At 46.6% G+C, this 24,323-nt stretch overlaps 1 protein-coding gene across 1 annotated transcript in view; it reads right to left on the bottom strand.

Annotated features, from left to right (window-relative positions):
• Nucleotides 1–4,742: 4,742 nt before the first annotated feature.
• Nucleotides 4,743–24,323, bottom strand: part of LOC140426718 (uncharacterized) — a 137,817-nt gene continuing 118,236 nt past the window's right edge. The window contains exon 3 of the mRNA XM_072511816.1: nt 4,743–8,348. Within this exon, the coding sequence (XP_072367917.1) occupies nt 7,566–8,348 (783 nt within the window). The 3' untranslated portion in view covers nt 4,743–7,565. The remainder of the gene's footprint in view (nt 8,349–24,323) is intronic.

Raw genomic sequence — 24,323 nt, 5'->3', positions numbered from 1 at the left:
GCACAACATCGTGGGCCGAAGGGCCTGTTCTCTGCTGTATTTTTCTATGTTCTCATCAGACACCGTGAGGGTGCTGGCACACAGCTGCACCTGTGATTCAATCTGCTGGATGATTTCCAGCGGTTCACTAGGCAATGTGATGCAACGAGACAATGCATCAGCGATGATGAGCTCCTTGCCAGACGTGTACACTAAGTCAAAGTCATACCTTCTGAGTTTGAGGAGGATGCGCTGCAACCGAGGCGTCATGTCGTTCAGGTCCTTGTGGACCAGAGGCCTATGATCCGTCTCGACAGTGAACGTCGGCAGGCCGTAGACATAGTCGTGAAACTTGAGAATTCCAGTGAGAAGACCCAGGCATTCCTTCTCTATTTGCGCATACCGTGTTTCGGTGGGCATCATGGCCCTCGATGCGTAGGCTACCGGTGCCCAGGATGAAGTGTCATCGCATTGAAGCAGCACCGCATCGATGCCATTCTGGCTCGCATCTATTGAGATCTTTGTCTCTCTGCGGTGTCGAAAAATGCCAAGACGGGTGCAGTGGTGAGCTTCGCTTTCAGCTCCAGCCACTCTGCCTGATGTGCTGCTTGCCACTCCAGGTTTCGTAGGGCTGTGGTGTGTGAGGCCAGATTTGGGATGAACTCACCCAGAAAATTGACCATGCCCAGGAAGCGCAACACCGCCTTCTTGTCTTCAGGGACCTTGATGGCTTCGATGGCCTTGACCTTGTCTGTGTCCGGGCGCACGACCTGCTGAGAGATCTGGTCACCTAGGAACTTGAGTGTCGACATACCAAAGCAACATTTAGACCTGTTCAGCTTCAGGCCATTGGCATGGACGCGGCGGAAAAGCTGCTGGAGACGGGAGACATGCTCTTCAGGGGTCGTGGACCATATGATGATGCCGTCCACGTACACATGAACCCCTTCAATGCCCTCCATCATCTGCTCCATGATGCGATGAAAGATCTCCGATGCCGAGACAATGCCAAACGGCATGCGATTATGGCAGGATATGCCAAACGGTGTGTTGAAGGTGCAGAGCCTTATGCTGGACTCATCCAGCTGGATTTGCCAAAATACATGTGACGCATCTAACTTGGTAAAAAAACGTGCGTGTGCCATCTCACTGGTGAGTTCCTCCCACTTCGGAATGGGGTAGTGTTCACGCATTATATTCTTGAGATCCTTGGGATCAATGCAAATGCGCAGGTCTCCCGAAGGCTTTCTGGCACATACCATCTAGCTGACCCAGTCAGTCGGTTCGGTTACCTTGGAAATGATGCCTTCAGGCGCTCCCTCAGCGGACCCGGGACCCGGTGTGGTGTGTGGACCACTGGCTTGGCATCAGGTCGTAGCGGAATCTTGTATCGATCTCTTAGATTATCATAGAATTTACAGTGCAGAAGGCCATTCGGCCCATCAAGTCTGCACCGGCCCTTGGAAAGAGCACCCTACCCCAGGTCAACACCTTCACCCTATCCCCATAACCCCACCCAACACGAAGGGCAATTTTGGACACTAAGGGCAATTTATCATGACCAATCCACCTAACCTGCACATCTTTGGACTGTGGGAGGAAACCGGAGCACCCGGAGGAAACCCACGCACAGGGGGAGGATGTGCAGACTCCGCACAGACAGTGACCCAAGCCGGAATCGAACCTGGGACCCTGGAGCTGTGAAGCAATTGTGCTATCCACAATGCTAACGTGCTGCCCCAACGTCGAACACATCCGGATACTGAGCGAGGATGTCGTCAATGCCGGCCTGAAGATCCTCATTGGAGGATGTGGTTGCGTAAACCTGCTCACGATGTTCAGCTGCTTACAGGCATGCGCGCCAAGTAGGGATGCCCTGTCTGGCTTGACAATTTCAAAACGTAACTGAGCATGTGTGCTCCGGTTAGAGACGAGTAGATGGCTGGATCCCAGTGCCGTGATGGCATTTCCGTTGTAGTCCATGAGCCTGCAGGCTGCTGGAAGGACCTTGGGGGACTTCTTGATGCGTTTGAAATCTGCCTGTGAGAGGAGGTTGGCAGAAGCACCTGTGTCCAGCTTCAACTGGATGGAGCAGTGGTTGACCTGCATCACGGCACGCCACTCGTCCGCAGAATCCACAGCGAGGATGGATTGAAGTTGTGATGAGTTGGATGTGGAATATTCACATTTGGTAATGATGCCCACACAGTAGGCGGAGTCCAGGCATTCTTCCTCTGGATCCGTTGTGCTGCCAGGATCAGAATCCTGTAATCGTTCTTGCACACTCTGAACGGGCCGTCTTCGGAATTGGGAACGCTGACCCCTGACTGGTGGTGCAGACCTGCACAAGGCTGCATAATGTCCAGGCTTCTGTAGGAATCTGTAATTGAAAGAATCTTAACTCCTGGCTGGCTCGCCAATGTTAGAATCTTGTATTTGAAAGAATGTTATCTCCTGGCTGGCTCGCCAATTGTTGAGAATCTTTAATTTGAAGGGATCTTAACCTGCCGAACTACGCCAAGTTTGGGGGAAGCTTAGTTGATGAATCAAAGTCCTGGCGCAATACGACAAGTTGTAAGATTTGTAATATTTCTGGACTATGCCAAGTTGTTGGATTCCTAGTATTATTCAACTGTGTAAAGTTGAAGGAATTTATATCATTTCTGCTATTCGGTTACCAGTAGCACTTTGCGAATACTGGGACTCAGCAGAAACTTCAGTTAAAACTTCTCAGATGCCAAAAAGAATTGTTTTATTTGTAGTTGCTTGATTACAATTTGAAAGTCATTTAAAAGGCAATTCGTAGACAATTCGAAGCTTTCAGAGAATTACAGACATTATCTTTTTTGCTTAGGCAGACAGCTCGAAAGTAACTTTTAAGAGGTCAAAGTCTGGCAATGAAACATGAAGAGAGAGAGCTAATCTTCAGCTAAACTCAAACTCAAAGTCAAAAGTACACTACATCACTGACACAGACTGACAGAATCAAAGACAGAACCCCCAAAAGACAAAAAACTAAAATGGCGGGCGGAAACTTTTCAGTTATACACTTTCATATCTGTCTTAAGTCATCTAATCACACCCCAATATAATCCTAATTGGTTTGGGTTAGACTCAAACACATTTGATTTGATGGCATGCCGTACATCTTCAATGTGCAACATTAGCTTTTCTGACTTGGCTGTTATCTGCATTGTGAACAATGGTGCCTTCATGTTGCTATGGTATTCAGTCCTTGTCCTTGACAATTAGCACAAGCAGTGTCAAATTGTCTTGCAACTGTGCTGTTTTAATGTCACACTGACTTTGAAAATATGCATTTGCCAGAACAACGGACCTCAGTAAAAGTGAATTACGCTGTATAAATGGGTATTTAAAACTGGGGCTTAATATTTATGCTTAAACAGCTCTCTTTTACCTATACTAGTTGTATTCAAAATACCTGGCTTCTACAGCTTCCCACAGTTTATAACATCGCCTGCCTCTTGCAGGGCAGTTTTTCTTTAGGTGGGCGTCGCCGCAGTTCGAGCACGTCATGATGTCGGCGTCCTGATGCTCCGCATGTCGTCTCACATGGGCAGTGCGGGTGTCGGGTGCTTCGTTATCCCGTTCACATCGCGCATGCGTGGGGCCCCGGGAAAAGCAGGCAAAATGGCCGCTTTCATCAATGCTGAGGCGCTGCATCCGGGAGATGGCCTGCACACACTCTGCTTCGTGGGAGGCAAGTTTCTCATTTTCAGCCGATTTGTACTGGGCATAGCGATTTTTGGCGTGCTCATGCACTGTGCATGTTTCAATCGCGACTGGCAGGGTCATATGGTTGATTTTCAGTAGCTGCTCTCTCAGAGGATCAGAGTGAACTCCAAAAACGTTTTGGTCTCTGATCACGGAGTCAGCAATATCACCAAAGTTGCAGGACAGCACTAGCAGGCGGAGGTTAATTAAGATGGAGTTGAAAGATTCATCTTTACCTTGTAGACGCTGTTTAAAAATAGCGCTCGACGATTTCATTGGTGTCCACTTTAGTGACTGTCAAACTTGTCCAGGATGGTCTGAAACTTTATCTTGTCCTGGCCTTTGGTGAAGTGAAAAGAGTTGAAGAGTTCGATGGCTTGATCACACGCTGTTGAGAGGAGAAGCTCGATCTTCCTTGCATCAGACGCACCCACGAGGTCTGAAGCTTCGATGTACAGCAGAAACTTTTGCTTGAATGTCCGTCAGTTGGCACTGAGATTGCCGGAGGTCCTGAGCTGGTGAGGAGCCTGAATCTTCTCCATGGTGTTTGGATACATTCGCTGGTTGTCACGGAATGGACTGAGGTAAACCACCTAGATTAAGCAGTCTCCTGATATCATGATGGGATAACACAGGCTGCAACTGGATGCAGCATTGACCAAAAGCTACTCCAGACCTTGAAGTTAGTTCAATCTGATTTATTGAACCAGTAGCACAGTTCTCGATGAGTTCGACTCTCTGCTAACCTAAGTGTGGTTACTCTGTCTGACTGAACCAGACTAGCTCTTAGCCACATGCTGGAGGTGTGATACTGTACATACACCCTGACTCACTCTGTAGATGTTCATCAGTGGAAAGAGGCGGAGTGTGAATGCCTTTTAAAGTGAGATACAGTAGATCGCCCCCATTGTTGGAGAAAGTGTACCAGCCAAGTGTACATTGACTAATGCATGTTGTGCAGGACGCTTACTGTCGGTTCCAGAGTGTTTCAGTGAATAGGAACACATTATGCTGACGAATCAGGTAGATTGGTTTGAACTAAAAAATGAATTTATTGTGAGTTACAGATCTATACAGAAGATTGATAAAACAGAAAAACAACAGATAAACTACAACACAAATTCAGCTCATACCAAACTCCAAATCAACCAAAATAACAAAGCATTTGAAATTGCTCAAGATCTTTTCCAGAACGTGAACTGAAGAGTGTAAAGTGAACATATCACATTGTGACTACATCAAGATATGAAGGGCTGAGGGAACTCAGGTCTGTAGAGACTCACCCACACTCCCTCACCTTACTCAGGATCGTACTCCTCCCATGTCCTCACAAATATTACCCATGGTATTAGCCAAACATCCGTCAGCTGAAGAGGATCCATCTATAATTCACCAACGAAAGCAGGGTTCGATTCTACCCCATACTCACCGGGTCCGATTCTATTCCATACCCAGTCCTGAGAGCTGGCTCACTTTACTAACACACGTATTTAATTGCCAACTCTCTGCCCTCTGACTCTGCATTCATCACAATGCTTCTGGAGCCATCAATCTGGTTTAATCACTACCTCATAATCCAACTTCGAGACCCTTGTACCCAAAATTGCCTTTATTCTTTTCCTTCCTGGTTCACCATCCTTCTCAAATCCAAAGGGGTGAACATATGAGCATTACTGGTCACAACTGGTTTAGCCATCCATCGCAAGATCAGCTAAAACTCTGCACTCTCAGGATAGGTAACCTTTTCTTAAATCATTGTGGGTACAGGAGGTCATGTGACAAGTAACCATTTTGCAATATCTTTTGTACCGCTACTAAGCTCGTGGTCTGGAAATACTGCCAATGAAGCAGCAAAGACCCATGTCACTCTTAAATTAAAGCCCTATCTGCACAGCCTAAAAATACAGCACATAGATAGGGGCGAGATTCTCCGCCCCAGTTTTCAGCGGGATTCTCCAGCTCGCCAGCCAGCGAATGGAGTTTCCCATTGTGGGCAGCCCCACACCATCGGGAAATCCCCGGGCATGGGTGCGCTACCAGCGCAACGGAGAATCCCGACAGCGGAGAATCCAGCCCAGCGAGTTTCCATTGATGGGAACTTCACGGGAAAACGCCTTGATTTCTGAAAAAAAGAAATTACAGATTACAGTTACATGGACTTCAAATCAGCCTTTGGAATTTTGACCAGCAAATAACTCATAAACCGTGAACATTCTTTTTACCTTCAGGTATTGACTTTTAATTTGGCTGAAAACAAAACTACCTCCAGTATAACTGGTAAAACTTTGCATCCTTGTGCGTGTGTGATAGAATCTACCTTTTAGTATATTACAAATTAAAGGAATAAATGGCCCAAGATTTAAAATGGCTTCTTGACCAGGCAGTGAGAGATGCTGTTTCCCATGAGAATAATCAAGATAATGAACCTCCTAGACAGACCAAGGTTACAGTTTCTGGGCTGTTTTCACCCCATATTCAAAATTTGATGGACAAATACATATCGAATTGAATTAACTATGAAAGAACTTTCACCCAATCACAGCCAGAAAGGGGAGAGACATTAGTGACAGCAATAATCTTTAAAAAAAATACGTGCCTGTTTGAACAATCCATTCTGGAATCACTTACTTTAATCTCTGAAGCTACTTTCCTGCAATTTCGCTTTGAACAGCTATTTTGTTTTATTTTCAACTTTCTGTATTTAATTAGAAGAACCATTTAGAGCTATAATGTGTATTACATTCAACTCAGTACTCAGAGACTCTGTATTGCAAGTAAAAAATACTGAAACAAACTGAATAAAGAGAATTTACTTCATGCAAAAAGCTCAGATTCAACGTCTGTCAAGTAATATATAAACTGCGGCAACATTTAAAATATATTAACCGAAGTACAGACGTATCAGTGTGTGAATGTGAGTCCTGAATGTTACAGAAACAGGGGTTTTCCTTTTTTAAAAAAAGTTGCTATCCTTGCTTGGGTGGGTTTTAACTCAATAATAAAAATGTAACACCTTTTGTTTAAAAAACATAAATGGTTAAACAAAGACATTGAGAAAATTCCTTCATCCTCCTAAATCCACAGAGCCGAACCTGGAGAGGCAAATTAAGAAATTCAGTTTTGACCACTCCTCTTACGGTCATCATGGGTTTGGCAAATGTGTGAAGCTTTGATTATAGAACTCACAGTGATCGGGTTTTGGATGGATACGCTGACTGTGTGAAAGACTTGTCACACACCTCACACCCAAATGGTTTCTCATCATTGCGCAGGAGATTGAAGGAGTGGGTGAAATCTTCATCACAAACATCCCACCTGAAGAGTTTCTGCCTGTGAATCCCTCTGGTGTCCCAGGTGGGTCAAAGATGTCACAGAAGCTTCATTACGAACATCACGTTTTAGGGGTCCTTTGATGCAGCAGGAGGTGCAATGAATTTGATAAGAATTTGTTGTACACCTCACACATGAAAGCCTTGTTGTTGGCAAAGGTTCAATGACTGTGAAGGTTTGGTAACAAATCTTACAGCCAAATGGTTTCTCCTCTGTGTAAATCCTCTGGTGTCTCAGGAGTCTTCATTGACATGACAAACGTTTTATCGCAAACCTCCTGTTTGAAGGGTTTTTCCCCATGTGGTTGCCTGATGGTGGAGGGAGCTGCTGATATCTGTGAAAGCGTTGGTCACATCTCATACTTAACCAACTCCACCCCTGTGTGAATACCTTGATATGGACAGAGGTTCAGGAAGTGTGAGATTGATTTGACAAGACACCTCAGACACGATAATTTCTCCTCTGTGAATATGTTAATGTTTCAGGAGATTGGAAAAGTGGGTGAAAGCTTTCTCACAAGCCTAACAGCTGACAGGCTTCTCACCTGTGTGGATCCGCTGGTGTTTCCTGAGTTTTGCTGACTGTGAAAACGATTTATCACACACCACGCACGTGAATGGCTTCTCTCCTGTGTGAATGCGTCGGTGCACGAGGAGAGTCGATGAGTCCGAGAATGATTTGTTACACACTTCGCAGGTATACGGTTTCTCCCCGGTATGAATGTATTGGTGTTCGAGGAGGGTCGTTGGCCGTGAGAATGATTTGTTGCAAATCCCGCATGTGAATGGTTTCTCCCCTGTGTGGGTGCGTTGGTGGTCGAGGAGTGTTGATGATCGTGAGAATGATTTTCCGCAGACTTCACATGTGAACGGCTTCTCCCCTGTGTGAATGCGTTCGTGTGTGCGGAGGTGAGAAGAATTTGAGAAGGATTTGTTGCAGACTTTGCACATGAATGGCTTCTCCCCTGTGTGACTGCGTTGATGAGTGTGGAGGTTTGGTAACTGTGAGAATGATTTATCACACATCTCGCACTTGAATGGTTTCTCCCCTGTGTGAAAACGTTGGTGCACACGGAGGGCCGATGACTGCGAGAATGATTTGTTACATATTTCACAAGTGAACGGTTTCTCCCCGGTGTGAATGCGTTGATGCTTGCGGAGGTTCCATGCTTTGGAGAAGGATTTGTCACACACGTCACATGTGAATGGTTTCTCCCCAGTGTGAATCCGTCGGTGATACACGAGCGTTGAAGAGTTTGCGAAGGCTTGGTCACACAACTCACACTTGAAAGGTTTCTCCCCCGTGTGAACGCGCCGGTGGTTCACGAGAACTGATTTTTGTGTGAAGGCTCGGTCACATACCTCACACTTGAATGGTTTCTCTGCCATGTGGCTGTCCTTGTGTTACAGGTAGTACAACAGATGCAGCTTGTGTATTGGAAATTATGTGCCTGTGGAGTCCTTCACACACTTGAACAGCTCCTCACTTGTAGGAATGAGTCAGTGGCTCATGAGACTCAATGAATGATTGAAGCTGTCACCACACTTGGAGCCCACTCACGCTTCTTCCCAGCCTCACCCTGACCGATCACCCACAGCTGAACCTTCAGAAAGGTTGGTTCTGAAGGAAGGTTCCGTACCACTGACCATATTCAGATCTGATGATATGTCAAACGTCCCCTGACCCAACCGATTTCCAGATGATGATTTCACTGCCCGACTTTCTCTGTGTTGAGCAATACTGTGGAGGGACTGGATGTTTTCCCACAGTTGTGCAGTTGTTCCCTGGGTGATGGTCAGGATCTATCTGTGGTGTCTATCTGTCTGTATTCTCTGGTGTTGTATGGTGTTTCTGTAAAATAAGAAAAGGAAACATGATTTCCTCCAACTCCCTCTTCTCCTTTGCTGAAGGGGCTGACTCCTCAGTTAGAGACTGTTCTACAGTGACTGCCAGTCTGCTATTCCCCCGTGTGGGGAATCAGATACAAGTCCTTTCTTTCCCTCACATGACTGTCACACATCCTCTCTTTCCAGCAGGGACACTGGATACTGACCAGGGGCAGACAATATGGCTACTTTCCTTCCTCAACCCAGAGCCCCATCTCCCCAGGCACCATGTGGACGATGGAAAAGACAGTCAGGCTGAGTGTAAAATAGGCTATCAATTCACCATGAGCTTGTGTTGTGATGGTGAAGACCAGTTTTATCCTCAGGATATGTATTTACTTTAAATGTGTTTAATATAAATATAAAGGAGAAATGTTAATTCAATGGAGATTTTAAAATCTCTCCTCACTTTTCCAAAATTATTTGAAGAAAACACACTGGGCAGGAAGTGCTGGAAACTGAGGAAAATATTGCTTTAATGAATGAAAGCAAATTACTGCGGATGCTGGAATCTGAAACCAAAGAGAAAATGCTGGAAAATCTCAGCAGGTCTGGCAGCATCTGTCGGGAGAGAAAAGAGCTAACGTTTCGAGTCCAGATGACCCTTTGTCAAAGCGGCCCAGATGACAAACGGTCATCTGGACTCAAACGTTAGCTCTTTTCTCTCCCGACAGATGCTGCCAGACCTGCTGAGATTTTCCAGCATTTTCTCATTGCTTTAATGAAGCTGATTGAAAGGTTCTGGTTTATCCTGGGAAATTAGACACACTGCACTCACTCAGACTGCACATCCCACAACCCAAATTCAGCTCTCAGACACAGCTCTGGGCAAAACTATGAAATCCAAGCCCAGGCTTTTGGGAAAGGCCGAGGCCTTTAGGTCAAATCTTTAAAGAAGACATTAAAAGACATTTGAATAAATGAGTCTCTGAAAATTACAGATAATTACACCTCACCTTCTCATATTCAGGAATGACCCATCAACAAAACTCAGCCTGTAAATCAGAAGGGAAAAGCTTCCAATAAACACTCAATATCCAACACAGTCAATCAAACAGTTCAGCACAAAGCAGCGAGTAAACAGGTCTCTCAGCTGGATCTTCTCAGACAGAATAAGGGGCATTTCCACACCTGATTCCCACAGGATAGTCAGACTGCCTGAACATTAGTGTGGATATTGAGAGATGTAATTATTATAAATTCTGCTCCTTCACTCACCGTCTCCTGACTTGGTTTTCAGTCCCTACAGGAAATGAAGCAGCTGTGGGAGAGGAAGAGGAGAGAATGGGCAGAGTGGGTGGGCCTCTCTGATTGACGTCTCTCACAGACAATCCAAATATTTCTGGAATAACTGGAGTTTCCTGAAGCTTGGGAAACTGATGGTGAAACGGAGGTGACTTTGAGCAGCAGATCAGGTGGGGATTTAAACTTGGCATTGTCCTCTCTGAATAAAGCCTCACTTATTGCAGCTGCTGTCTCAGTTCCCCTGGTCATTCTTTTACCCAGAGGATCGTATATCTATGAAACAGGTTACTGGCTCAATACAGACACTGTATACTTTCAAGGGAATACTCGACCGTTCCTCATTGGGACGGAAGGTCATGTCTGAGAAGGAAGTAAAGTCGCCATAGTCCCAGATGACCATTGGCTGCTTTTTCCTTTGACAGGGAGGGCTGACTGGTGGTGATCTAACCAGAGGATCACTCACTGCACCTCAGGCAAGGGGCAAGGTTGAGAAGCCGGGGTCTCATGAATAATCAGGGGCATGGGAACCTGGATTGTAGTTTTAGGGTAAGGGAGAATGAGAGTATAGAGGTCAGGAGCACAGATTTGACTTTGCAGGAAGGGGCCAGTGTTCAGGTAGGTGGTTTGAAGTGTGACTACTTCAATGCCAGGAGTATACAAAATAAGGTAGGGGAATTGGCAGCATGGGTTGGTAACTGGGACTTCGATGTTGTGGCCATTTCGGAGACATGGATAGAGCAGGGACAGGAATGGTTGTTGCAGGTTCTGGGGTTTAGGTGTTTTAGTAAACCCAGAGAAGAAGGCAAAAGAGTGTGGCGCTGCTAGTCAAGAGCAGTATTACGGTGGCCGAGAGGATGCTAGATGGGGACTCTTCTTCCGAGGTAGTATGGGCTGAGGTTAGAAACAGGAAAGGAGAGGTCACCCTGTTGGGAGTTTTCTATAGGCCTCCTAATAGTTCTAGGGACGTAGAGGAAAGGATGGCGAAGATGATTCTGGATAAGAGCGAAAGTAACAGGGTAGTTATTATGGGAGACTTTAACTTTCCAAATATTAGAACATAGAACGATACAGCGCAGTACAGGCCCTTCGGCCCACGATGTTGCACCGAAACAAAAGCCATCTAACCTACACTATGCCATTATCATCCATATGTTTATTCAATAAACTTTTAAATGCCCTCAATGTTGGCGAGTTCACTACTGTTGCAGGTAGGGCATTCCACGGCCTCACTACTCTTTGCGTAAAGAACCTACCTCTGACCTCTGTCCTATATCTATTACCCCTCAGTTTAAAGCTATGTCCCCTCGTGCCAGCCATTTCCATCCGCGGGAAAAGGCTCTCACTGTCCACCCTATCTAACCCCCTGATCATTTTGTATGCCTCTATTAAGTCTCCTCTTAACCTTCTTCTCTCCAACGAAAACAACCTCAAGTACATCAGCCGTTCCTCATAAGATTTTCCCTCCATACCAGGCAACATCCTGGTAAATCTCCTCTGCACCCGCTCCAAAGCCTCCACGTCCTTCCTATAATGCGGTGACCAGAACTGTACGCAATACTCCAAATGCGGCCGTACCAGAGTTTTGTACAGCTGCAACATGACCTCCTGACTCCAGAACTCAATCCCTCTACCAATAAAGGCCAACACTCCATAGGCCTTCTTCACAACCCTATCAACCTGGGTGGCAACTTTCAGGGATCTATGTACATGGACACCTAGATCCCTCTGCTCATCCACACTTCCAAGAACTTTACCATGAGCCAAATATTCCGCATTCCTGTTATTCCTTCCAAAGTGAATCACCTCACACTTCTCTACATTAAACTCCATTTGCCACCTCTCAGCCCAGCTCTGCAGCTTATCTATATCCCTCTGTAACCTGCTACATCCTTCCACACTGTCGACAACACCACTGACTTTAGTATCGTTTGCAAATTTACTCACCCACCCTTCTGCGCCCTCCTCTAGGTCATTGATGAAAATGACAAACAGCAACGGCCCCAGAACAGATCCTTGTGGTATGCCACTTGTAACTGAACTCATTCTGAACATTTCCCATCAACCACCACCCTCTGTCTTCTTTCAGCAGCCAATTTCTGAACAACATCTCTAAATCTCCCTCAATCCCCAGCTTCCGTATTTTCTGCAATAGCTTACCGTGGGGAACCTTATCAAACGCTTTACTGAAATCCATATACACCACATCAACTGCTCTACCCTCGTCTACCTGTTCAGTCACCTTCTCAAAGAACTCGATAAGGTTTGTGAGGCATGACCTACCCTTCACAAAGCCATGCTGACTATCCCTGATCATATTATTCCTATCTAGATGATTGTAAATCTTGTCTCTTATAATCCCCTCCAAGACTTTACCCACTACAGACGTGAGGCTCACCGGTCTATAGTTGCCGGGGCTGTCTCTGCTCCCCTTTTTGAACAAAGGGACCACATTTGCTATCCTCCAGTCCTCTGGCACTATTCCTGTAGCCAATGATGACATAAAAATCAAAGCCAAAGGTCCAGCAATCTCTTCCCTGGCTTCCCAGAGAATCCTAGGATAAATCCCATCAGGCCCCGGGGACTTATCTATTTTCAGCCTGTCCAGAATTGCCAACACCTCTTCCCTACGTACCTCAATGCCATCTATTCTAATAGCCTGGGTCTCAGCATTCTCCTCCACAACATTATCTTTTTCCAGAGTGAATACTGACGAAAAGTATTCATTTAGTATCTCTCCTATCTCTTCAGACTCCACGCACAACTTCCCATCCCTATCCTTGACTGGTCCTACTCTATCCCTAGTCATTCGCTTATTCCTGACATACCTATAGAAAGCTTTTGGGTTTTCCTTGATCCTACCTGCCAAATACTTCTCATGTCCCCTCCTTGCTCGTCTTAGCTCTCTCTTTAGATCCTTCCTCGCTACCTTGTAACTATCCATCGCCCCAAATGAAACATCACACCTCATCTTCACATAGGCCTCCTTCTTCCTCTTAACAAGAGATTCCACTTCTTTGGTAAACCACGGTTCCCTCGCTCTACGCCTTCCTCCCTGCCTGACCGGTACATACTTATCAAGAACACGCAGTAGTTGATCCTTGAACAAGCTCCAGTTATCTAGTGTGCCCAACACTTGCAGCCTACTTCGCCACCTTATCCCCCCCCAAGTCACGTCTAATGGCATCATAATCGCCCTTCCCCCAGCTATAACTCTTGCCCTGCGGTGTATACTTATCCCTTTCCATCATTAACATAAACGTCACCGAATTGTGGTCACTGTCCCCAAAGTGCTCTCCTACTTCCAAATCCAACACCTGGCCTGGTTCATTACCCAAAACCAAATCCAACGTGGCCTCGCCTCTTGTTGGCCTGTCAACATATTGTGTCAGGAAACCCTCCTGCACACACTGTACAAAAAACGACCCATCTAATGTACTCGAACTATATATTTTCCAGTCAATATTTGGAAAGTTAAAGTCTCCCATAATAACTACCCTGTTACTTTCGCTCTTATCCAGAATCATCTTCGCCATCCTTTCCTCTACATCCCTTGAACTATTTGGAGGCCTATAGAAAACTCCCAACAGGGTGACCTCTCCTTTCCTGTTTCTAACCTCAGCCCACACTACCTCGGAAGATGAGTCCCCATCTAGCATCCTCTCCGCCACTGTCATACTGCTCTTGACTAGCAGCGCCACACCTCCCCCTCTTTTGCCTCCTTCTCTGAGCTTACTAAAACACTTAAACCCCGGAACCTGCAACATCCATTCCTGTCCCTGCTCTAACCATGTCTCCGAAATGGCCACAACATCGAAGTCCCAGGTACCAACCCATGCTGCCAGTTCCCCTACCTTATTTCGTATACTCCTGGCATTGAAATAGACACACTTCAAACCACCTACCTGAACACTGGCCCCCTCCTGCGACGTCAAATCTGTGCTCCTGACCTCTATACTCTCATTCTCCCTTACCTTAAAACTACAATCCAGGTTCCCACGCCCCTGCTGCATTAGTTATTGACTGGAAAAGATATAGTTCGAGTACATTAGATGGGTCATTTTTTGTACAATGTGTGCAGGAGGGTTTTCTGACACAATATGTTGACAGGCCAACAAGAGGCGAGGCCACATTGGATTTGGTTTTGGGTAATGAACCAGGCCAGGTGTAGATTTGGAGGTAGGTGAGCACTTTGGGGACAATGACCACAATTCGGTGACGTTTACGTTAGTGATGGAAAGGGATAAGTATACCCCGCAGGGCAAGAGTTATAGCTGGGGAAAGGGCAATTATGATGCCATTAGACATGACTTGGGAGGGGTAGGTTGGAGAAGTAGGCTGCAAGTGTTGGGCACACTGGACAGGTGGAGCTTGTTCAAGGAACAGCTACTGCGTGTTCTTGATAAGTACGTACCGGTCAGGCAGGGAGGAAGGCGTCGAGCGAGGGAACCGTGGTTTACCAAAGAAGTGGAATCTCTTGTTAAGAGGAAGAAGGAGGCCTATGTGAAGATGAAGTGTGAAGTTTCAGTTGGGGCGATGGATAGTTACAAGGTAGCGAGGAAGGATCTAAAGAGAGAGCTAAGATGAGCAAGGAGGGGACATGAGAAGTATTTGGCAGGTAGGATCAAGGAAAACCCAAAGGCTTTCTATAGGTATGTCAGGAATAAGCGAATGACTAGGGTAAGAGTATGACCAGTCAAGGACAGGGATGGGAAGTTGTGTGTGGAGTCTGAAGAGATAGGCGAGATACTAAATGAATATTTTTCATCAGTATTCATTCAGGAAAAAGATAATGTTGTGGAGGAGAATGCTGAGACCCAGGCATTGAGGTACGTAGGGAAGAGGTGTTGGCAATTCTGGACAGGCTGAAAATAGATAAGTCCCCGGGGCCTGATGGGATTTATCCTAGGATTCTCTGGGAGGCCAGGGAAGAGATTGCTGGACCTTTGGCTTTGATTTTTATGTCATCATTGGCTACAGGAATAGTGCCAGAGGACTGGAGGATAGCAAATGTGGTCCCTTTGTTCAAGAAGGGGAGTAGAGACAACCCCGGCAACTATAGACCGGTGAGCCTCACGTCTGTTGTGGGTAAAGTCTTGGAGGGGATTATAAGAGACAAGATTTATAATCATCTAGATAGGAATAGTATGATTAGGGATAGTCAGCATGGCTTTGTGAAGGGTAGGTCATGCCTCACAAACCTTATCGAGTTCTTTGAGAAGGTGACTGAACAGGTAGACGAGGGTAGAGCAGTTGATGTGGTGTATATGGATTTCAGTAAAGCGTTTGATAAGGTTCCCCACCGTAGGCAATTGCAGAAAATACGGAGGCTGGGGATTGAGGGTGATTTAGAGATGTGCATCAGAAATTGGCTAGCTGAAAGAAGACAGAGGGTGGTGGTTGATGGTGCAACATCGTGGGCCAAAGGGCCTGCACTGTGCTGTATCGTTCTATGTTCTATGTTCTAATCTCAGCCCTTACAGGAATTGAACCCACGCTGTTAACCTTACTTTGCGTCATAAACCAGCTGTCAGCCAACTGAGCTAAACCAGCCTCAGTTCCCCTTGGTAAACATTGGACAAAGATTTCTCGTGTGGGAATTGTAATAACCTGCATGTGAAATGCGTGAGGTTCTTGTACTGAGGATGATTGTTCCCTTGTCCTGATTAGACCTGTAATTAACCAGCATTTGTATAAAAGGTCAGCCTCTGTAGTAGCCGCAGAAAGGAGTATGGACCCGGTCATGTGTTACCGAGCCCTATGTATGTGCCGCTGTAAGGTTGAATAAACGTCTCCCTGTGAACTTGACGGACTCCCCTTGTTGTTATTATAGGAGGAGCATTCTTCATCCTCAGAGGCTTTCAAACTGACACCATTAGTGTGGGATGTGTAGCCTCGGATGTGTTTGACAGTAGATCAGAAGAGGAAGACCCACAGCATCCAAAGCAGCAATGACATGCAGTGGTGGGATTATCACATGCACAGGAGAGAGGAGCACAGGAGGGAGGGAAGAAAAGATTATAATAATCTTTGTTGCCACAAGTAGGCTCACATTAACACTGCAATGAAGTTACTGTAAAAAGCCCCTGGTCGCCACATTCTGGCACCTGTTCGGGTGCACAGAGAGAGAATTCAGAATGTCCAAGTTACCTAAACAAAGCCCATGAATTGGAGAATCCTTCCATCCTTTCCCTCAATTCAAACTTCACCTCCTCGAGTGTTAAAAACTCCAACAGATCCCCCGCCATGCCAGAGCACAGGGTGGAACAACTGACCTCCACCCCAACAGGATCCACCTTCGGGCGATCAGCGAGGCAAAGGCTAAGACATCTGCCTCCGCACCTGGTTCCAACCCCGGCCAATCTGGTCCCCTGAATATGGCTTCCAGAGGACCTGGTTCAAACTTCATATGTACCACCTCCGAAATTACCCTGAACACCTCCCTCCAATTTTCGACAGGACCAAAACATATGAACGTGGTTTGCGCCCTCCCCTCCAATAAGGGCAATTTATCATGGCCAATCCACCTAACCTGCACATCTTTGGACTGTGGGAGGAAACCGGAGGACCCGGAGGAAACCCACGCACACACGGGGAGGATGTGCAGACTCCACACAGACAGTGAGCCAAGCCGGAATTGAACCTGGGACCCTGGAGCTGTGAAGCAATTATGCTATCCACAATGCTACCGTACTGCTACCATACTGTCATGTGAGAGTGCCTTTAAGAAATGGATGTTTAAGCAATGTACCTTTAAGAAATGCAGTGATGTCAGAGTGTGGGTGGAGCTGGGTTTTAGATCAGCCATTTTGCAATTTTTTAGTTTCAGTTTGAAAAGAGCTTGGGTGTGTGTGTTTGCAGTGAGCTGGATCTGCTGTGATCTCTGCCATGAAAGACTATCTCTGGATCATTTTGGTGATTTAAACTCATAATAGTAATGCCTTTAACCTGATGTGTTTCTGTTTAAAGGTGTTCAGTCTCATGGATGTTGAAAGGAATAACAAGGATTATTTAGTGTTGTAATATTTTCGGGGTTATCTTTGAAGTAAGGGGTGTTAAGAGATCCAATGTTTATTTCAGAGGTTAAGTTGAGTTCATGGAATAAACATTGTTTTGTTTTAAAAACCACGTGTCCATAATTGTAATACTACACCGAGGGAAGAAGCCGTGCGCTCGGAAAAGCAACAATACATTAAAGGGGGAGGTTGGTTGGACTCCATGATACATTTTGGGGTTCTGAAAACGCCTCTCCCATATCAATTGGGAGCTCGAGGGGGATAAAAATCTATCTATTAGAACATAGAAAATACAGCACAGACAGGCCCTTCGGCCCACAATGTTGTGCCGAACTTTTGTCCAAGATTACACCCCCATCATTCTACCATAATCCATGTACTTATCCAATAGCCGCTTGAAGGTCCCTAATGTTTCTAACTCAACTATTTCCACAGGCAGTGCATTCCATACCCCCACTACTCTCTGGGTAAAGAACCTACCTCCGACATCCCCCCTATATCTTCCACCATTCACCTTAAAGTTATGTTCTCTTGTAATGGTTTGTTCTACCCGGGGAAAAAGTCTCTGACTGTCTACTCTATCTATTCCCCTGATCATCTTATAAACCTCCATCAAGTCTCCCCTCATCCTTCTCCGTTGGATTGGCTTTTGTGAACTTAAAGACAGTGAAGGATTGTTGCTTTTCCAGTGTGGTATTTTAGTTTAAGTATGTTGTGGACAATGGCTCTTTCAGAGGCTCAGATGTTTTTGGGGGTGGAGACTGTCACACGCAGTACCTTACGGACAGAGACTAAAAGCAGACTGTTAGATTTGGCAAAAACATTGCAGTTAACATTACCTGACAAAATGCGAAAAGATGAGGTAATTATGGCGGTGGTTAAGCATTTAAAGTTGCCTGAGATAGAGTTTGACTCATGGGAACTGGCAAAAAATCAGTTACAAATTAAACAAATGGAACATGAGAAAGAATTAAAGCGGCTTGGATACGAGAGAGTGAGGAAAAAGAGAGGGAAAGAGAGAGAGAGGAAAAAGAAAAGGAGAGAGAAGAAAGGAGAAAAGAAAGAATAGCCCTCGCCGAACAAAAGGAAAAAGAAAGGGAGATACAGATCAGGGAAAAAGATAAAGAGAGGGAGTTTGAACTTCAGAAAATGGCCATGAAACATGACAGTCAATTAAAATTGGCAGACGTAAAGGGAAATGTACAGTTGGATGATAGTGATGAGGATAGTGAGAACACCTCACATCACAACCCCTCCTCCATGCTCTCTCCCAACTCTTCCTCCCACTTTGTCTTAATCCCCTCCAGTGGTGCCTTCTCTTCTCACAGAATCGCCCCATAAATCGGTGGCACCACCCCCTTCTCCATTCCCCCTGCCGTCAGCACCTCCTCCAACAGTGTGGAGGCAGGCACCACCGGAAAGCTCTGATTCTCCTTCTCAGCAAAATCTTGGACCTGCATATACCTCAACATTTCCCCCTGTCTCAACTCATATTTTGCCCCCAGCTCCTTCAATCCTCCAAATCGGCCCCCTCAAAACAAATCCTTTAATGCCCTGACTCCCTTCTCCTCCCATCTCCAAAAACTCCCATCCCACTTCCCTGGCTCAAATCTGTGATCCCCCTTTACCCCGCCCCCAGTCTAAAGTGCCTGCAGATTTTTACGTTGCTACTACTACCAGACTCCCTGAGTATTTCCCCAGGGTCATTGGGAATGGCGCTGTTGCATTGAAGAATAAAATCTAGGTATGAATTATACTGTGAATGGCAGAACTCTTAGGAACATTAACATACAGAGGGATTTGGGTGTGCAGGTCCATAGTTCCCTATAAGTGCAACACAGTGATTAAGAAGGCATATAACATGCTTGCCTTCATCAGCCGATACATTGAGTACAGGTGTTGGGAAATCATGTTGCAGCTGTATAAAACCTTAGTTAGCTTAGGCCGCATTTGGAGTATTGCATGCAATTCTGGTTACCACAGCATCAGAAGAATGTGGAAGCTTTGGAGAGAATACAAAGAAGGTGCACCAGGATGTTTCCTGGCCTCGAAGGTGTTGGTTATGAGGAGAGGGTGAATAAACTCGGATTGTTTTCACTGGAAAGACAGAGGCTGAGGGGAGACCTGATAGAGGTCTACAAAATTATGAGAGGGATAGACAGGGTGGATACAAGGGGGCACAGGTTAACGGTGAGAGGGGGAAAGGTTTTAAAAATAAATTTAAAGTACCCAATTATTTTTTTCCAATTAAGGGCAATTTGGTGTGGCCAATCCACCTAATCTGCATCCCTTTGGGTTGTGGGGGTAAAACCCACGCAGACACGAGGAGAATGTGCAAACTCCACACAGACAGTGACCCAGGGCTGGGATCAAACCTGGGTCCTCAGCACCGTAGACAGCAGTGCTAACCACTGTGCCGATGTGCCGCGTTTGAGAGGGGGAACGTTTAAGGGAGATGTGCGGGGTAAGTTTTTCACACAGAGAGCGATGGGTGATTTGGACGTGCTGCCAAAGGATGTGGTGGAAGCAGGCACATTAGCAACATTTAAGAGGCATCTGGTACATGAATAGGGAGGAAATAGAGGGATATGGACCGAGTAAGGGCAGAAGGTTTTTTTAGTGAGGGCATCATGATCGGCACAGGCTTGGAGGGCAAAGGGGTCTGTTCCCGTGCTGTACTTTTCTTTGTTCTTTAAAGTCACTGGACAGATTAGATGCGAGTTGAGGAGTGATTCTTCACCCAGAGTGGTGAGGGTCTGGAACTCACTGTCTCGGGAGAAACCCTCAGCACATTTAAAAAACAGATTGGGCGGAATTCTCTGACCCTCCGCACCGGAATTGCGCCCGGTGCAGGGGCGGAGAATAGCCGTTCACACCGGAAATCCGGCACGACGGCGCTTCCGCGATTCTCAGTGGACCCGCCAGTCCCGCGCGGGAGGTTGACGCGGCGCCGGTCGGGGGCCATTGGAACAGGTCCCTGCGGCAATTATCCGCGGTCGACCGGCCAAACTCCCGCCGGCGTGGTTTATATGTGGTACCACCCGGCGGGAGCTGGGACCCGTGGCCGCGGTGGCGGTCCTGGTGGGGGACAGGGGGTATCTGACTCCGGGTGGGGCCTCAGAGGTCCATGATCGGGGGCCACCGATCGTCGGGCCATTACGATCTGGGAGGGATCTACCTTCCTCCGCGCGGGCCCGCTGTGTGGCTCCACCATGTCGGCGGCGCCCGCTTGCGGCCGCCGTGCGCATGTGTGGCCACGCGGTCTGGCTAGCAGGGCCCCGCCGGCAGCAGAGCCACGGGACGAATGCCGGGGCTCTGCTAGCCCCCTGGAAAACGGAGAATCATACCGGACCTTCGAGGAAAAATTCCAGAGTGATTCTCGCCCGTTTTCCGACGGGCGTGGGGACTTAGTCCCCAGAAGGGAGAATCTCGCCCCCTGGGTGTGAACTTGAAGGAACAATCTCTCAACATTTAAAATGGGGTGAAATGACTCCGATATATTGGCAGTGTCTCATACAGGGTGAGAGACAGAGTCAAGCTCTGCCTAAATTGTCCTTGGACTATGGGATTCAGGGTCACTCACACACGGCTCAGGATCAAGACTCATCTGCCTCAGTCACTCAGAAACTCCTGTATTGCTGACCTTAATGACATCAGATGTCATGCTTTATAACAGGGTACAATGGGAAAGAGTCCTCCAGATACAGAATCTAGTGGTGGGAGGGTGTATTGCAGACTAGTATCACAGGAATACCAGGGATTTTTAGACAGTCGATAGTTGTTCTCGAGTGTGGCTCTATTTGAGTCAGTGGATTTTAAGATGGTTGGGTTTTATGCTTGATGTGGGGATAGAACATAGAACATAGAATGATACAGCGCAGTACAGGCCCTTCGGCCCACGATGTTGCACCGAAACAAAAGCCATCTAACCTACACTATGCCCTTATCATCCATATGCTTATCCAATAAACTTTTAAATGCCCTCCATGTTGGCGAGTTCACTACTGTAGCAGGTAGGGCATTCCACGGCCTCACTACTCTTTGCGTAAAGAACCTACCTCTGACCTCTGTCCTATATCTATTACCCCTCAGTTTAAAGCTATGTCCCCTCATGCCAGCCATTTCCATCCGCGGGAGAAGGCTCTCACTTTCCACCCTATCCAACCCCCTGATCATTTTGTATGCCTCTATTAAGTCTCCTCTTAACCTTCTTCTCTCCAACGAAAACAACCTCAAGTCCATCAGCCTTTCCTCATAAGATTTTCCCTCCATACCAGGCAACATCCTGGTAAATCTCCTCTGCACCCGCTCCAAAGCCTCCACGTCCTTCCTATAATGCGGTGACCAGAACTGTACGCAATACTCCAAATGCGGCCGTACCAGAGTTTTGTACAGCTGCAACATGACCTCCTGACTCCGGAACTCAATCCCTCTACCAATAAAGGCCAACACTCCATAGGCCTTCTTCATAACCCTATCAACCTGGGTGGCAACTTTCAGGGATCTATGTACATGGACACCTAGATCCCTCTGCTCATCCACACTTTCAAGAACTTTACCATTAGCCAAATATTCCGCATTCCTGTTATTCCTTCCAAAGTGAATCACCTCACACTTCTCTACATTAAACTCCATTTGCCACCTCTCAGCCCAGCTCTGCAGCTTATCTATATCCCTCTGTAACCTGCTACATCCTTCCACACTATCGACAACACCACCGACTTTAGTATCGTCTGCAAATTTACTCACCCACCCTTCTGCGCCTTCCTCTAGGTCATTGATAAAAATGACAAACAGCAACGGCCCCAGAACAGATCCTCGTGGTACTCCACTTGTGACTGAACTCCATTCTGAACATTTCCCATCAACCACCACCCTTTGTCTTCTTTCAGCTAGTCAATTTCTGATCCACATCTCTAAATCACCCTCAATCCCCAGCCTCCGTATTTTCTGCAATAGCCTACCGTGGGGAACCTTATCAAACGCTTTGCTGAAATCCATATACACCACATCAACTGCTCTACCCTCGTCTACCTGTTCAGTCACCTTCTCAAAGAACTCAATAAGGTTTGTGAGGCATGCCCTACCCTTCACAAAGCCATGCTGACTATCCCTGATCATATTATTCCTATCTAGATGATTATAAATCTTGTCTCTTATAATCCCCGCCAAGACTTTACCCACTACAGACGTGAGGCTCACCGGTCTATAGTTGCCGGGGTTGTCTCTGCTCCCCTTTTTGAACAAAGGGACCACATTTGCTATCCTCCAGTCCTCTGGCACTATTCCTGTAGCCAATGATGACATAAAAATCAAAGCCAAAGGTCCAGCAATCTCTTCCCTGGCCTCCCAGAGAATCCTAGGATAAATCCCATCAGGTCCCGGGGACTTATCTATTTTCAGCCTGTCCAGAATTGCCAACAGCTCTTCCCTACGTACCTCAATGCCATCTAATCTATTAGCCTGGGGCTCAGCATTCTCCTCCACAACATTATCTTTTTCCTGAGTGAATACTGACGAAAAATATTCATTTAGTATCTCGCCTATCTCTTCAGACTCCACACACAACTTCCCATCCCTGTCCTTGACTGGTCCTACTCTTTCCCTAGTCATTCGCTTATTCCTGACATACCTAGAGAAAGCTTTTGGGTTTTCCTTGATCCTTCCTGCCAAATACTTCTCATGTCCCCTCCTTGCTCGTCTTAGCTCTCTCTTTAGATCCTTCCTCGCTACCTTGTAACTATCCATCGCCCCAACTGAAACTTCACACCTCATCTTCACATAGGCCTCCTTCTTCCTCTTAACAAGAGATTCCACTTCTTTGGTAAACCACGGTTCCCTCGCTTGGCGCCTTCCTCCCTGCCTGACCGGTACATACTTATCAAGAACACGCAGTAGCTGATCCTTGAACAAGCTCCACTTATCCAATGTGCCCAACACTTGCAGTCTACTTCTCCACCTTATCCCTCCCAAGTCACGTCTAATGGCATCATAATTGCCCTTCCCCTAGCTATAACTCTTGCCCTGCGGTGTATACTTATCCCTTTCCATCATTAACGTAAACGTCACAGAATTGTGGTCACTGTCCCCAAAGTGCTCTCCTACCTCCAAATCCAACACCTGGCCTGGTTCATTACCCAAAACCAAATCCAACGTGGCCTCGCCTCTTGTTGGCCTGTCAACAAACTGTGTCAGGAAACCCTCCTGCACACACTGTACAAAAAACGACCCATCTAATGTACTCAAACTATATCTTTTCCAGTCAATATTTGGAAAGTTAAAGTCTCCCATAATAACTACCCTGTTACTTTCGCTCTTATCCAGGATCATCCTCGCCATCCTTTCCTCTACATCCCTAGAACTATTTGGAGGCCTATAGAAAACTCCCAACAGTGTGACCTCTCCTTTCATGTTTCTAACCTCAGCCCATACTACCTCGGAAGATGAGTCCCCATCTAGCATCTTCTCAGCCACCGTAATACTGCTCTTGACTAGCAGCGCCACACCTCCCCCTCTTTTGCCTCCTTCTCTGAGCTTACTAAACCACCTAAACCCCGGAACCTGCAACATCCATTCCTGTCCCTGCTCTATCCATGTCTCCGAAATGGCCACAACATCGAAGTCCCAGGTACCAACCCATGCTGCCTGTTCCCCTACCTTATTTCGTCTGCGTGTGTAGGTTCTTCACTCCTGGAGTCTACCCACTTTTCTCGACCAGTTTCACCTCGCCTGACATCAGCGAATTTACCACCTTACACAGCTTCAGGAACTTTCAGGTTGCCAGTTTACAGGGGAAAAAATATTCTGCACACAGCCTTGGGACTTAACTCCTTAGAAATTGAATCTGGCCGGGTGCGGCGATGACCAGCTGAGTCGCACGTTTTGGCAGCTCCCTGTGAAACGGACTTTTGGGCTCTTGATAGGAGCCCCAATGGCAATTTTGACGGCTAAAAACACTGTGCGGTAAACCAGAAGGGAATCCCCCCTGGATACGGATGGAAAAAGGAGGAGAGAGTGGCCAGATTGCAGTGGATCCTTTAGAACAGCGGCAAGGAAGGCAAGCAAAAACCAAGATGGCGTCGGAAGGTGGCAGTTTAACATGGGGCCCTGAACAACAAGAGTTCTTGAAATGCTG

The sequence above is a fragment of the Scyliorhinus torazame genome, chromosome 7, assembly GCF_047496885.1.
Source record: "Scyliorhinus torazame isolate Kashiwa2021f chromosome 7, sScyTor2.1, whole genome shotgun sequence".
NCBI lineage: Eukaryota > Metazoa > Chordata > Chondrichthyes > Carcharhiniformes > Scyliorhinidae > Scyliorhinus > Scyliorhinus torazame.
This window is presented reverse-complemented; position numbering and strand designations above follow the sequence as displayed.